The sequence below is a fragment of the Phyllobates terribilis genome, unplaced genomic scaffold, assembly GCF_046119375.1.
Source record: "Phyllobates terribilis strain yellow unplaced genomic scaffold, ASM4611937v1 Scaffold_25__1_contigs__length_18738178, whole genome shotgun sequence".
Taxonomy (NCBI): domain Eukaryota; kingdom Metazoa; phylum Chordata; class Amphibia; order Anura; family Dendrobatidae; genus Phyllobates; species Phyllobates terribilis.
Genome location: NW_027362785.1, coordinates 12,084,731 through 12,100,230, shown reverse-complemented (window position 1 = coordinate 12,100,230; position 15,500 = coordinate 12,084,731). Strand labels below are relative to the sequence as shown.

General features: G+C 58.5%; 1 protein-coding gene across 1 annotated transcript in view; it reads left to right on the top strand.

Annotated features, from left to right (window-relative positions):
- The window catches only part of CUNH17orf75 (chromosome unknown C17orf75 homolog), a 34,918-nt gene extending 19,648 nt beyond the window's left edge, over positions 1-15,270 (top strand). The window contains exons 5-10 of the mRNA XM_073660336.1: positions 260-317; positions 1,205-1,324; positions 1,572-1,636; positions 1,899-2,035; positions 12,401-12,504; positions 12,753-15,270. Coding sequence (XP_073516437.1) covers positions 260-317; positions 1,205-1,324; positions 1,572-1,636; positions 1,899-2,035; positions 12,401-12,504; positions 12,753-12,974 — 706 coding nt within the window. The 3' untranslated portion in view covers positions 12,975-15,270. The remainder of the gene's footprint in view (positions 1-259; positions 318-1,204; positions 1,325-1,571; positions 1,637-1,898; positions 2,036-12,400; positions 12,505-12,752) is intronic.
- The last annotated feature ends 230 nt before the right edge of the window (positions 15,271-15,500 follow it).

The window sequence follows — 15,500 nt, the reverse complement described above, 5'->3', positions numbered from 1 at the left end:
GTGTCACCAGGTGCCCCCTCCCCTTATCAGGATTGTGCCGAGGATGGAGGGCGAGAGTCGCCGCTTCCTGCACCAATAGGCTGATGACTAGGGCAACTGCTGCCAGTCATGGCGCCAGTGTGTGTGTGGGGGGCTGTGGCCAGTTTGGGGGGCGGCTACTGTCAGTTCTGGGGATCGGCTGCCGTCAGGGTGGCGGGGACTCTGTCAGTGCGGTGGTAGCATCGGTGTCATCACCTCCTGTGTTTCCTTAAGATGTCACCTTCAGACTAGAGCTGGACGGTCACGTGGAAAGTCTGAAGAGCAAACTAGAGCCTCAGGTAAGAACAAGACCCAAATATTCCTATTCTAATAACTGATCCCCTACATTGTAAGGTCCGGTCTCATCCGGTTCTGGTGTCTCTGGATCCTTATACAGTGGCGTGTAAAAGTTTGTGCACCCCTGGTCAAAATACCTAATACTAATGATCATTATCCATTTGTAGAATCCTCTTTTCACCTTCAGCTTTTTTACAGATGGTGTTAGGTTTGGATCAAGAATTTGTTGAAATTCTTCCCTCTACCTGTCAATTGTTCCCCGTGCCATTGGCTGCAACACAACCCCAAAGCATGATTGATCCACCCCCATGCTTAATGGTTGGCGGGGTGTTCTTCTCCTAACATTCTGTGCTCTTTTCTCCATACCTTTGATCATTGTGACCACAGAAGTCTATTTTACCGCATCGGTCCACAGGACTTGTTTCCACAATGCATCAGGCTTGTTTAGATGTTCTTTTGCATAATTCTGATGTTGAATTTCATGGTGAGGATGCAGGAGAGGTTTTCTTCTGATGCCTCTTCCATGAAGGCCATGTTTGTGCAGGTGTCTCTGAACTCCAGAGTCTACTAAATCTTTCTGAAGGGGGTTCTGATTTGCCGCTCTAGCAATCCTACGAGCAGCTCTCACTGAAATTTTGCTTGGTCTTCCAGACCTTACCTTGACCTCCACTCTACCATTTCTTAATTACATTTTGAACAGAGGAAAGGGCAACTTGAAAACGTTTTGCTATCATCTTATAGCTTCTCCCGCTTTATGGCCTCCACCATTGTCAGCTGCTTAGAAGACCCCATGGCAGGAGTGCCCAAACGTTTACATGCCACTGTAATGATTCCGCCTGATCCGCTGTCTCTGGATCCAGTTCCTTTACGTTTTGTCTCTTCTCTTTAGGTGGGAGCCCTGGAGTCGGAGGTCCGGTCACATCTTGGCTGCTGGTTCGAGGCCTCGGTGCTGCCCATCCACCGGGTGGTGACCCTCTTCCGGGAGAAGCTGGCCTACCTGCTGCATGCGGTGAGATGATACGAGACGTGTGTGATGTTCGGGGTGGGATGACTAGGACGTGTGTAGATATTGCTTCTCTTGCGGCCCCTGGAGCCCCCGGTCATTGGCTGGTGGTCATCCTATAGTTCCCCTGCAGCGAGAGGCGGCTGTGTAACCCTGTGTACACCAGGTCCATCCCCGCACTGTGGCCTGCTTGTGTGTAGTGTGCCCCCTCCTGGCAGACCGCTGCTCACCGTGTGTGTTACCCTCCCCCCAGGCGCTGAGTTACACTCCGGTGGATGTGGTTAACGCCACGGAGCGGACGCAGAACGACATCGGCAGGTAAGTGGCAGCTGCACATCCCTCCCTGCCCGTCGGGCCCCTCCCTGCCCGTCGGGCCCCTCCCTGCCCGACGGGTCCTCCCTGCCGGACTGGCCCCTCCCTGCCGGACTGGCCCCTCCCTGCCGGACTGGCCCCTCCCTGCCGGACGTGTCTCTCACTGCCCGACCTGCCCGTCCGAGTCCTCCCTGCCCGACCGGCCCCTTCATCCCAACGGGTCCTCCCTGCCGGACGGGTCCTCACTGCCCCTCCTCCTCTGCTGCAGGTTCCTGAGCTCGGCCGGTCTGCAGGGATTAGTGCAGGAGGGCACCATGACGTCCCTGTGCATCGCTATGACTGAATGCCAGCAACGGTCTGTCACCGTGGACTTCAAGGATGGTCAGCCAGAGCTGGTCAGTGCAGGTGAGACCAAGGGATTGTAGAGGAGGACTACTACCACCATCACCACTACTATCCCCACCACTACTGCTCCTCCTGAGGGCAGGAGAGGGGCAAAGGCATAACAGCGCCGGGCAGTGGTCTCAGGTGGGGGCAGAATAAACACTGCGAATAAGAAGCTTCCAGGAACAGAAGGCTTAATAGATAATTATCAATGAGCAAGATACGAAGAAAAGAGAAATGTAAATCTTCAGTATCTGGTGACCGACCGTCCTCTCCGTCATCAGTATCTGGTGACTGCTCGTCGCCTCCATCATCAGTATCTGGTGACTGCCCGTCGCCTCCATCTTCAATATCTGGTGACCGACCGTCCTCTCCGTCATCAGTATCTGGTGACCGACCGTCCTCTCCGTCATCAGTATCTGGTGACCGCCCGTCCTCTCCATCATCAGTATCTGGTGACCGCCCGTCCTCTCCGTCATCAGTATCTGGTGACCGCCCGTCCTCTCCGTCATCAGTATCTGGTGACTGCCCGTCGCCTCCATTATCAGTATCTGGTGACCGCCCGTCCTCTCCGTCATCAGTATCTGGTGACCGCCCGTCGCCTCCATCTTCAGTATCTGGTGACCGCCCGTCCTCTCCGTCATCAGTATCTGGTGACCGCCCGTCCTCTCCGTCATCAGTATCTGGTGACCGACCGTCCTCTCCGTCATCAGTATCTGGTGACCACCAGTCACCTCCGTCATCAGTATCTGGTGACTGCCCGTTGCCTCCATTATCAGTATCTGGTGACCGCCCGTCCTCTCCATTATCAGTATCTGGTGACCGCCAGTCACCTCCGTCTTCAGTATCTGGTGACCGCCAGTCACCTCCGTCATCAGTATCTGGTGACTGCCCGTCGCCTCCATTATCAGTATCTGGTGACCGCCCGTCCTCTCCGTCATCAGTATCTGGTGACCGCCAGTCACCTCCGTAATCAGTATCTGGTGACCGCCAGTCACCTCCGTAATCAGTATCTGGTGACCGCCAGTCACCTCCGTCATCAGTATCTGGTGACCGCCCGTCACCTCCGTCATCAGTATCTGGTGACCGCCCGTCACCTCCGTCATCAGTATCTGGTGACCGCCCGTCCCCTCCGTCATCAGTATCTGGTGACCGCCCGTCCCCTCCGTCATCAGTATGTGGTGACCGCCCGTCCCCTCCGTCATCAGTATCTGGTGACCGCCCGTCCCCTCCATCATCAGTATGTGGTGACCGCCTGTTCCCTCCGTCATTAGTATCTGGTGACTGCCCGTCGCCTCCGTCATCAGTATCTGGTGACGGCCCGATGCCTCCGTCATCAGTATCTGGTGACTGCCCGGTCGCCTCCATCACTTCTTCTCCTACAGGTTATGGAGGATCTCAGCAGCAGGTTGTGCCAAACATCTTGGAGACCTGACCCCAGATCTTCTGTGTTTGAGGCTTGTGCGGATCCTTCTGTCTCTTCATGTGATCCCAGACAGACGGGATGATGGGAGATCAGGGCTCCGGGGCCGGGTCATCACCCCCAGGACTCCTCATTAATAATGACGATCTTCAGCATTTCATTAATTGAAAAAATAAACTATTAACCCTTCTGTTTCTGGCACTGCCTCACTCTGCAGCATCTTCTCTGCACCATGTGCGGCTGTGGCTCTGTGTTGCTTCCACTGATCCTGTGCATGATGTGCAGAGTGTCCAGCAACTCATCCAGGAGGAAGAAATCGGTTAAAACCCAAATTTATTGGCTCATTGTAAAAACATAATAGAAAAACTTCCCAGTAGTGGTCGACGCGCTTCCGCCGGGAGCGTCCTCGGTCGGCGGCTCTTCCCCCGGGAGCGTCCTCGGTCGGCGGCTCTTCCCCCGGGAGCGTCCTCGGTTGGCGGCTCTTCCCCCGGGAGCGTCCTCGGTCGGCGGCTCTTCCCCCCCGGGAGCGTCCTCGGTTAGCGGCTCTTCCCCCCCGGGAGCGTCCTCGGTTAGCGGCTCTTCCCCCGGGAGCGTCCTCGGTCGGCGGCTCTTCCCCCGGGAGCGTCCTCGGTCGGCGGCTCTTCCCCCCGGGAGCGTCCTCGGTCGGCGGCTCTTCCCCCCGGGAGCGTCCTCGGTCGGCGGCTCTTCCTCCGGGAGCGTCCTCAGTCGGCGGCTCTTCCCCCGGGAGCGTCCTCGGTCGGCGGCTCTCCCCCCCAGGAGCGTCCTCGGTCGGCGGCTCTCCCCCCCCGGGAGCGTCCTCGGTCGGCGGCTCTTCCCCCGGGGGCTTCCTCGGTCGGCGCGCTTCCCCCCGGGGGCCTCCTCGGTCGGCGCTCTTCCCCCGGGAGCGTCCTCGGTCGGCGGCTCTTCCCCCCGGGAGCGTCCTCTGTCGGCGGCTCTTCCCCCGGGAGCGTCCTCGGTCGGCGGCTCTTCCCCCGGTGGCGTCCTTGGTTGGCGGCTCTTCCCCCGGGAGCGTCCTCGGTCGGCGGCTCTTCCCCCGGGAGCGTCCTCGGTCGGCGGCTCTCCCCCCCGGGAGCATCCTCGGTCGGCGGCTCTCCCCCCCCGGGAGCGTCCTCGGTCGGCGGCTCTCCCCCCCCGGGAGCGTCCTCGGTCGGCGGCTCTTCCCCCGGGAGCTTCCTCGGTCGGCGCGCTTCCCCCCGGGGGCCTCCTCGGTCGGCAGCTCTTCCCCCGGGAGCGTCCTCGGTCGGCGGCTCTTCCCCCCGGGAGCGTCCTCTGTCGGCGGCTCTTCCCCCGGGAGCGTCCTCGGTCGGCGGCTCTTCCCCCGGTGGCGTCCTTGGTTGGCGGCTCTTCCCCCGGGAGCGTCCTCTGTCGGCGGCTCTTCCCCCGGGAGCGTCCTCTGTCGGCGGCTCTTCCCCCGGGAGCGTCCTCTGTCGGCTGCTCTTCCCCCGGGAGCGTCCTCGGTCGGCGGCTCTTCCCCCGGGAGCATCCTCGGTCGGCGGCTCTTCCCCCGGGGGCGTCCTCGGTTAGCGGCTCTTCCCCCGGGGGCGTCCTCGGTCGGCGGCTCTTCCCCCGGGGACGTCCTCGGTCGGCGGCTCTTCCCCCGGGGGCGTCCTCGGTCGGCGGCTCTTCCCCCGGCAGCGTCCTCGGTCGGCGGCTCTTCCCCCGGGTACCCTCGGATAATTCCCTAAACTATAGTGAGGTCAGATGGTAGATGTGTCTGAACACTGTTCTACAGGCAGCCTGATCCCCAACCATTGCGCGTAGTGTAGCCGGTCCTCCACCGCGGGTCGTATAAATGCGGGCAAGAGCAATGTGGCCAATGGGCACAAATGTAGAGCACTAACATTTAGCCGTCTGCAGCCGCGCTGGTCAGGAGCTGAAGATGAAGCCGCCATTTCCGCAGTAGCACTTACACAATATATGTCCTTACATGTGAGAGATGTAAAGTCTGACATGTCGGATGCACGACGTGACCTCTCTGGTGCACAGAATAAAACCGCCCAGGTGCATCTCTTCACTACATACAATGGAGATGGCGGCATGATGAAAGACTATCCCACCGAGAAGGGACCAGGGCGATGGCGGGTTCTCCACAGTCAGGAAACCACGAAGGGGATACGTACCCCCCACCTATAAGAAATGGGCATATGTGTGAATGAGGGAAGGGTGCCGAGACGGGAGAAGTGGATGAGAGAGAGAATCTGATCCCAGAACAGTGTGGGGGAATTTCCATAACTCGGGGGTCCAGGCCATGACCCCATGAAGTGAATGGTGCGGCATTGAGTGGTGCTTACTGGAGGAGGAATAACGCCGGCTCCTCCGGGGGTCGCCGTCCTGCACACTCTCCAATACTCTGATATTATGGGGCCGGACTGCGGTGTAGGGTCGTGGTCCATGGTGGGAATATCCCGGATGCGCTACCACCTAGTGCATAAGCTGGAATCAGTCTCTCGGATCTGGACGAGGTGGAGGTCTCGTGCTAATAGAAGGATTCGAGGTCTCCTCTGGAGATAAGGGGTAGGCCGGTCCTCAGGGGGGATCTGTGAGTCCTTGAGAGGTCTATGAATGTGTACGCTCCAGCACTGATAGGAGATTGGTTTGGGTTATAGAGAACCAGAAGACGTCTATGTAAGCTGTGTAATTATATACCCAAGATAGCGGGTATATCATCCTCAATTTATATACCCTTCAGTCACATGCCCAATCTCCAGGCCACCACCAAGATGTCACCATGGGTAATCTTAATGGACTAATCAAAAATCCCAAAATGCTATCACCCTATTGGTCAACCACATAGAATAAAGGTAGACCCAGGAGGTAACGTCTTGACATTAAACTGTCAGATCCCTTGCCCTGACGCGTTTCCCCCTTGGTTTAGGGGTTCATCGAGACCATTTCATTGAGGAGAGACCTTTAATGGGTCAAAGGGCCGAGAAGTTTCAGGCCCCGTCCTTCCCGGAGAGCATGGTCTGTGCCGCGGAGCCTCTGGATGCCAATAAGGAGGACATACCGCCCATTAAAAAAACGGATGGTGGAAGGCAGGCTGCGTCCCCCTGAGATGAAACGCGTCGAGCAGCTGGGGATCCAGATGAGTAGACGTTACTTCTGGGATGGTGAGTCGTCGCTGAGCGGGGCCGCCACTCACGTATGATGTACGGCGCCAACCTCCGCAGCTAGGCTGGGCCACCCTTTTTCAGGGCATGGGTTTATTATTTTAGGCATAGTGGATTTCCACTCTTTACGGTGGTTATCCGTGTATATATATTTGTATTGAACACCCTCTCTGTATCACGTTTTTGTTTGTTTTTTTGTGGGAAAGATTTTAACATTTAGAATAAAGGTTCATTTTTAAAGGGTAAATTTTTTTTACAAGCCGTTATCCATGTGGTCAGAAGCCCCCACTCCAGCTAATGCCCTCAGCGTCAGCGGGTAGAAGAAGCACGGGCCGAGTGTGGGCAGCAGGTACAACGCCCTGTACTCCCGTGCTGTTATCTCGCCTCTGTGCCGGGAAGACGGCCCGCAGGGTCAGTACGTATCAGACCATGGCGGTGGGAGCTAAACGCTTACTAGATATAGGTGGGCTAGTGAAAATGTCAGTGTAGCTTCTCAGAAATCGTCCCTCTCCATCAAAGCAGGACTCTGTGAATCAGGGAGGGGCTGTCCCTGTCTGCTCGGGGGGCTGTCCCTGCCTTGCTCGGTGGGCTGTCCCTGCCTTGCTCGGTGGGCTGTCCCTGCCTTGCTCGGTGGGCTGTCCCTGCCTCGCTCGGTGGGCTGTCCCTGCCTCGCTCGGTGGGCTGTCCCTGCCTCGCTCGGTGGGCTGTCCCTGCCTCGCTCGGTGGGCTGTCCCTGCCTCGCTCGGTGGGCTGTCCCTGCCTCGCTCGGTGGGCTGTCCCTGCCTCGCTCGGTGGGCTGTCCCGACCTCGCTCGGTGGGCTGTCCCTGCCTCGCTCGGTGGGCTGTCCCTGCCTCGCTCGGTGGCCTCTCCCCGCCTCGCTCGGTGGGCTGTCCCCGCCTCGCTCTGTGGGCTGTCCCCGCCTCGCTCTGTGGGCTGTCCCCGCCTCGCTCTGTGGGCTGTCCCTGCCTCGCTCTGTGGGCTGTCCCCGCCTCGCTCTGTGGGCTGTCCCCGCCTCGCTCGGTGGCCTCTCCCCGCCTCGCTCGGTGGGCTGTCCCCGCCTCGCTCTGTGGGCTGTCCCCGCCTCGCTCGGTGGGCTGTCCCTGCCACCAAAGAGACTGGGTCATGTCTGAACGCGACCAGAGAGTGAAGACATCAAAGTTTTTTGAGGACCGTGGAGCATTTCTCAGGACGGACTGCCCTGCCCTCTACATTGAGGTTGTTGGAGGCATCAGTGAGGAGGGAATAAACAAAAAGACAAAGGGGAGAAAGAAATGAAGGACAAGGTGCGAGATAGGAGGAAAAAGAAGGAGAATGGAGGGATTGAGCGACACAGAATTAAATTATTTTCCACAAGGTCGGAAATCGACTGGGGAAAGGATAGACAGAAGTTGGGGGAAGCGTCCAGATAGAGAAAGCCAAAGCTACCCAACTTTGTAAGTAAGCTAGAACTCTTCTACCCGGTGCGAAAATAAGAAGGAAGAAATGTCCAAGTAATGAGGGTAATGGCGACATTAACTTCTTTAGAGACCCAGTGTCTCTTGGCCAGGCCTCAGGACATCATGGATCCAACATCAGCCGTGTCTGGTAAGTCAGAAGTCCTGGGATGTGAACGCCTGCTATCTCCGGCAGAGACCGGTGTCTGCATCCAGGACACAGGTCCAGGGATCCATTCCCCTGAGGGAGTACCTGGAGATGGTTGTGGTGCTCTCCTGGTTGAAGGAGAGCCCTGGTTTGACTTGGCCTCTTCCTTCTACTCCACGTTAGGAGGACCACCAGAGGCAAGAGGGCGGGAAGATGATCTGGAGCGGCCGCACCCGCTGAGGTCCACAGGATGTATGTGAGGCCAGAACCGGCCTAGGGTTGTGTGGACCTGGGATCAGGTTACCCCCGTTTTCCTCCTCATCATTGCTGAGAGGTCTACTGAGGAAGTTTGGGTGCACAGAGCTCAAAAGGGGGCGTTCACACTGCGAGATTATCGTGAACGAGCATCCGTAAAAACGCATTTCATAATTATCTTACCATGTAAATAGGCGACCGATCACCTGATGACCAAGCAAAACCCTCGATCGTCGGGTGAAATGATCTGGTCACTGTTTTCAGAGGAGCATCATCCTGTGTCGCCAGCACCTGTGCTGCCGAGAACCATGGCCGCCTATGTGCACTGAGCAATCTAGTGTAGATCGCTCATCGGTTGCTTTGGTCTATGTGTAAACAGCCCTTAGAGGGAATCTGTCAGTCGGTAGGATCGTCCGTCCTGAGCCGTCTGTGTCCCCGCAGGTCATAGGAAATTGATGGCAATGGCACCCTGATATCTGCAGTCTGATTTTCTTATTCCAGAGAAACCCATGTTTATCTTATATGTAAATGAGCTGTTAAGATCTATGGGCAGGGCATAGATCTAGCGGAGACTCCGCCTCCAAAGCTTGTCGTTAATGGCAGGGGGCGTTACCAGTGTGAGACATGTAGATTAGGAGAGTAGACTGTCAGTCATTACATCTGATTAAGCCTCATCAGTTACAATAAGCTCTCCAGGTGGAAACGCGCCGACTGAGAGCACTCCTGGTGGAAACGCTCCGACTGAGAGCACTCCTGGTGGAAACGCGCCGACTGAGAGCACTCCTGGTGGAAACGCTCCGACTGAGAGCACTCCTGGTGGAAACGCTCCGACTGAGAGCACTCCTGGTGGATACGCTCCGACTGAGAGCACTCCTGGTGGAAACGCTCCGACTGAGAGCACTCCTGGTGGAAACGCTCCGACTGAGAGCACTTCTGGTGGAAACGCTCCGACTGAGAGCACTCCTGGTGGAAACGCTCCGACTGAGAGCACTCCTGGTGGAAACGCTCCGACTGAGAGCACTCCTGGTGGAAACGCTCCGACTGAGAGCACGCCTGGTGGAAACGCTCCGACTGAGAGCACGCCTGGTGGAAACGCTCCGACTGAGAGCACTCCTGGTGGAAACGCTCCGACAGAGAGCACTCCTGGTGGAAACGCTCCGACTGAGAGCACTCCTGGTGGAAACGCTCCGACTGAGAGCACTCCTGGTGGAAACGCTCCGACTGAGAGCACGCCTGGTGGAAACGCTCCGACTGAGAGCACTCCTGGTGGAAACGCTCCGACTGAGAGCACTCCTGGTGGAAACGCGCCGACTGAGAGCACTCCTGGTGGAAACGCGCCGACTGAGAGCACTCCTGGTGGAAACGCGCCGACTGAGAGCACTCCTGGTGGAAACGCGCCGACTGAGAGCACTCCTGGTGGAAACGCTCCGACTGAGAGCACTCCTGGTGGAAACGCTCCGACTGAGAGCACTCCTGGTGGAAACGCTCCGACTGAGAGCACTCCTGGTGGAAACGCTCCGACTGAGAGCACTCCTGGTGGAAACGCTCTGACTGAGAGCACTCCTGGTGGAAACGCGCCGACTGAGAGCACTCCTGGTGGAAATGCGCCGACTGAGAGCACGCCTGGTGGAAACGCGCCGACTGAGAGCACGCCTGGTGGAAACGCGCCGACTGAGAGCACTCCTGGTGGAAACGCGCCGACTGAGAGCACTCCTGGTGGAAACGCGCCGACTGAGAGCACTCCTGGTGGAAACGCGCCGACTGAGAGCACTCCTGGTGGAAACGCGCCGACTGAGAGCACTCCTGGTGGAAACGCTCCGACTGAGAGCAATCCTGGTGGAAACGAGCCGACTGGGGACACTCCTGGTGGAAACGCGCCGACTGGGGACACTCCTGGTGGAAACGCACTGGCAGCTCCCGAGAAATTTTTCTACCATGATTTCAATATAAGCCAATTTAGGTTTGCACTCCCTTTTTCCTCTGGGGTGTGTTGCTGGACGCTCTGTAGTGTCCAGATGTTTCCAACTCACCACCGCCATGAAGCTTTATCCTATGGGACAGGTCCTGAAACTGTCGAGGGTGTGATGGAATCTTGTGTTCTCGTGTTTGTTATGACCCCCACAGTGTTCCGGGGAGGTCTCCTCTGATTTGGGTCCCCCTCCTCTGTATTTTATGTTCCTGGGGAGGTCTCATCGGATTCGGGGCCCCCCTCCTCTGTGTGTGTCTTCCCCGGGGTGGTCTCCTCTGATCCGGGGCCCCCCTCCTCTGTGTGTGTCTTCCCCGGGGTGGTCTCCTCTGATCCGGGGCCCCCCTCCTCTGTGTGTAATGTTCCTGGGAAGGTCTCCTCTTATTCGGGGGCCGTCACCTCTGATTCAGGGCCCCCTCCTCTGTGTGTGATGTTCCTGGGAAGGTCTCCTCTTATTCGGGGCCCCCTCCTCTGTGTGAGATGTTCCCGGGGTGGTCTCCTCTGATTCGGGGCCCCCTCCTCTGTGTATGATGTTCCCGGGGTGGTCTCCTCTTGTTCGGGGCCCCCTCCTCCATGTGTGATGTTCCCAGGGAGGTCTCCTCTGATTCAGGGCCCCCTTTCTCTGTGTGTGATGTTCCCGGAGTGGTCTCCTCTGATTCGGGGCCCCCTCCTCCGTGTGTGATATTCCCTGGGTGGTCTCCTCTGATTCAGGACCCCCTCCTGCGTGTGTGATGTTCTCGGGAAGGTCTCCTCTTATTCGGGGCCCCCTCCTCTGTGTGTGATGTTCCCGGGGTGGTCTCCTCTGATTCGGGGCTCCCCCCTCCATGTGTGATGTTCCCGGGGTGGTCTCCTCTGATTCGGGGCCCCATCCTCCGTGTGTGATGTTCCCGGGGTGGTCTCCTCTGATTCGGGGCCCATCCTCCGTGTGTGATATTCCCGGGGTGGTCTCCTCTGATTCGGGGCCCTTTTCCATGTGTGATGTTCCCGGGGTGGTCTCCTCTGATTCGGGGCCCCATCCTCCGTGTGTGATGTTCCCGGGGTGGTCTCCTCTGATTCGGGGCCCCATCCTCCGTGTGTGATGTTCCCGTGGTGGTCTCCTCTGATTCGGGGCCCCATCCTCCGTGTGTGATGTTCCCGGGGTGGTCTCCTCTGATTCGGGGCCCCATCCTCCGTGTGTGATGTTCCCGGGGTGGTCTCCTCTGATTCGGGGCCCTTTTCCATGTGTGATGTTCCCGGGGTGGTCTCCTCTGATTCGGGGCCCCATCCTCCGTGTGTGATGTTCCCGGGGTGGTCTCCTCTGATTCGGGGCCCCCTCCTTCAGTTGTGATGTTCTCGGGAAGGTCTCCTATGATTCGGGGGCCCCCTCCTCTGTGTGTGATGTTCCCGGGGTGGTCTCCTCTGATTTGGGGCCCCCCTCCTCCATGTGTGATATTCCCGGGGTGGTCTCCTCTGATTCGGGGCCCCCTCCTCCGTGTGTGATGTTCCCGGGGTGGTCTCCTCTGATTCAGGGCCCCCTCCTCCATGTGTGATGTTCCCGGGGTGGTCTCCTGTGATTCGGGGCCCCCTCCTCCATGTGTGATGTTCCCGGGGTGGTCTCCTCTGATTCTGGGCCCCCCTCCTCTGTGTGATGTTCCCGGGGTGGTCTCTTATTCGGGGCCCCCCTCCTCTGTGTGTGATGTTCCCGGGGTGGTCTCCTGTGATTCGGGGCTCCCTCCTCCATGTGTGATGTTTCCAGGGAGGTCTCCTCTGATTCGGGGCTCCCTCCTCCGTGTGTGATGTTCCCGGGGTGGTCTCCTCTTATTCGGGGCCCCCTCCTCCGTGTGTGATGTTCCTGGGGTGGTCTCCTCTGATTCGGGGCTCCCTCCTCCATGTGTGATGTTCCCAGGGAGGTCTTCTCTGATTTTGGGCCCCCTCCTCCGTGTGTGATGTTCTTGGGAAGGTCTCCTCTGATTTGGGGCCCGCTCCTCCATGCGTGATGTTCCCAGGGAGGTCTTCTCTGATTTTGGGCGCTCTCCTCTTCTCTCTACAGTCAGTAACCGCTTCTGTGAGGACTGGATGCAGGTCTTCATCAACGCCTCCGATGGGGGAAGCCCCTTCCTTTTCCGACAGAAACTGGAGAATTTTAAGCTAAAGGTGAGTGATGTAAAGATCAGTCACCAGGTCTGGCTACACTAACTGCTGCAGTGTAAAGCATGATGGACAGCATCAGTCCCAGCTGCTGATTATACAGGACCTGACTTTAGACAACAAGCAGCTAAGTTAGTCAGTGGTCACAGCTGTATCCTAATGGAGTGGAGTTGCAGTGTAAAGCATGGTGGTGGGATGATGCAAGTGCGCTTCAGTTTTCTGATTGCGTGACGGTCTCTGCTCTTCCCCCCCAGGTCATTCAGGATATGAATAATCTGAAGCGTCTGATTCGCCAGGCGGAGAGCAGCCATTACGCCTTGTTCCGCTGTTACAACTTCCTGAAGAACTGTGGGAACGGGGACCTCCTCCTGCAGATCGTGAAGGTGGAGCACGCGGAGATGCCGGAGGCCCGCAGCGTGGTGGCGGTGCTGGAGGAGTTCATCCGTGAGGAGGGCTTCTCTGTCCGCGGCTCCTGACCGCCCTCCGCTCGTGTCCCTGCTGCCCCTGTCCTGTGTGTGTGTGGTTTACAGTCCTGTCCATACAAGAAGCTGCCCCCTGGTGACCTCCTCCTGCAGATCGTGAAGGTGGAGCATGCGGAGATGCCGGAGGCCCGCAGCGTGGTGGCGGTGCTGGAGGAGTTCATCCGTGAGGAGGGCTTCTCTGTCCGCGGCTCCTGACCTCCCCCCGCTCGTGTCCCTGCTGCCCGTGTCCTGTGTGTGTGTGGTTTACAGTCCTGTCCATACAAGAAGCAGCCCCCTGGTGACCTCCTCCTGCAGATCGTGAAGGTGGAGCATGCGGAGATGCCGGAGGCCCGCAGCGTGGTGGCGGTGCTGGAGGAGTTCATCCGTGAGGAGGGCTTCTCTGTCCGCGGCTCCTGACCGCCCCCCGCTCGTGTCCCGCTGCCCATGTCCTGTGTGTGTGTGGTTTACAGTCCTGTCCATACAAGAAGCAGCCCCCTGGTGACCTCCTCCTGCAGATCGTGAAGGTGGAGCACGCGGAGATGCCGGAGGCCCGCAGCGTGGTGTCTGTGCTGGAGGAGTTCATCCGCGAGGAGGGCTTCTCTGTCCGTGGCTCCTGACCGCCCCCCGCTCGTGTCCCTGCTGCCCATGTCCTGTGTGTGTGTGGTTTACAGTCTTGTCCATACAAGAAGCTGCCCCCTGGTGACCTCCTCCTGCAGATTGTGAAGGTGGAGCACGCGGAGATGCCGGAGGCCCGCAGCGTGGTGGCGGTGCTGGAGGAGTTCATCCGTGAGGAGGGCTTCTCTGTCCGCGGCTCCTGACCGCCCCCCACTCGTGTCCCTGCTGCCCGTGTCCTGTGTGTGTGTGGTTTACAGTCCTGTCCATACAAGAAGCTGCCCCCTGGTGACCTCCTCCTGCAGATCGTGAAGGTGGAGCACGCGGAGATGCCGGAGGCCCGCAGCGTGGTGTCTGTACTAGAGGAGTTCATCCGTGAGGAGGGCTTCCCTGTCCGCGGCTCCTGACCGCCCCCCGCTCGTGTCCCGCTGCCCATGTCCTGTGTGTGTGTGGTTTACAGTCCTGTCCATACAAGAAGCAGCCCCCTGGTGACCTCCTCCTGCAGATCGTGAAGGTGGAGCACGCGGAGATGCCGGAGGCCCGCAGCGTGGTGGCGGTGCTGGAGGAGTTCATCCGTGAGGAGGGCTTCTCTGTCCGCGGCTCCTGACCGCCCTCCGCTCGTGTCCCTGCTGCCCCTGTCCTGTGTGTGTGTGGTTTACAGTCCTGTCCATACAAGAAGCTGCCCCCTGGTGACCTCCTCCTGCAGATCGTGAAGGTGGAGCACGCGGAGATGCCGGAGGCCTGCAGCGTGGTGTCTGTACTGGAGGAGTTCATCCGTGAGGAGGGCTTCTCTGTCCGCGGCTCCTGACCGCCCCCCGCTCGTGTCCCGCTGCCCATGTCCTGTGTGTGTGTGGTTTACAGTCCTGTCCATACAAGAAGCAGCCCCCTGGTGACCTCCTCCTGCAGATCGTGAAGGTGGAGCACGCGGAGATGCCGGAGGCCCGCAGCGTGGTGTCTGTACTGGAGGAGTTCATCCGTGATGAGGGCTTCTCTGTCCGCGGCTCCTGACCGCCCCCCGCTCGTGTCCCTGCTGCCCGTGTCCTGTGTGTGTGTGGTTTACAGTCCTGTCCATACAAGAAGTTGCCCCCTGGTGACCTCCTCCCGGGAAGGAGCCGTGCACCAGAGCGAGGAGCCATGGCTGTACCAGCCCATGGTGGCCCCGTGAATCTTACATGAAGGAGACCTTTAGTCATATTTATGATGAGCTTCCCCGGCCGCTCTCGCGGCAGTTTGGGGTTTTATTCTGTTGTTTTGTAGGTTTTATTTCAATGTCCCTTTACATTTCCCTCTGACTGTTCTGCCTGGCATTGAGCTGGTAGGGCGGAGGAGGCGTGGATCTCATCTGTGATTGGTGGCAGCGGTCATGATCTGGGAGTGGGGAGGAGGCGAGGATTGTAGCGCTCTGATTGGTGGCAGCGTTGTAACAGGGATCCATGTTCTAGGTTCTCCATCTCCCCCCTCCCTGTGTACGGAGAGGAGGGTGAATGATGTCTGCCCTCACCCGACACTCCTGGGTTATGTGCCTGTCCCGGTGCTGTCCTTGCAGTGCAGCGCCCCCTGACTAACTCCTGTACTTAGACACTTTATTCTCCAGTGGTTTCCAGGGTGCAGAGTGAGTCCCAGCGCCTCGGGCGGCTCCCCTGTATCCACTTGTGATATACTGCCCTGTGTGTGTACCAATAAAGCTGCTGGACCATCACCCCATCAGATTCATGTATCACTCCCACCATCCGTCCCCAGGAGCGCACTCCTCCCACTGATGATGGGGCAGGGCTGGGAATTGATTCTACCCATTCCTATTACCAGAAAGCAGAGCATTATGGGAACTCCAAGGCGGATCGGCACATCACCTGTCATATAGAGCAGATTGTCCATCAGTATATGGTATACGTACCCCCCCCCCTTCACCCCCTGGACTGACCCCTAATG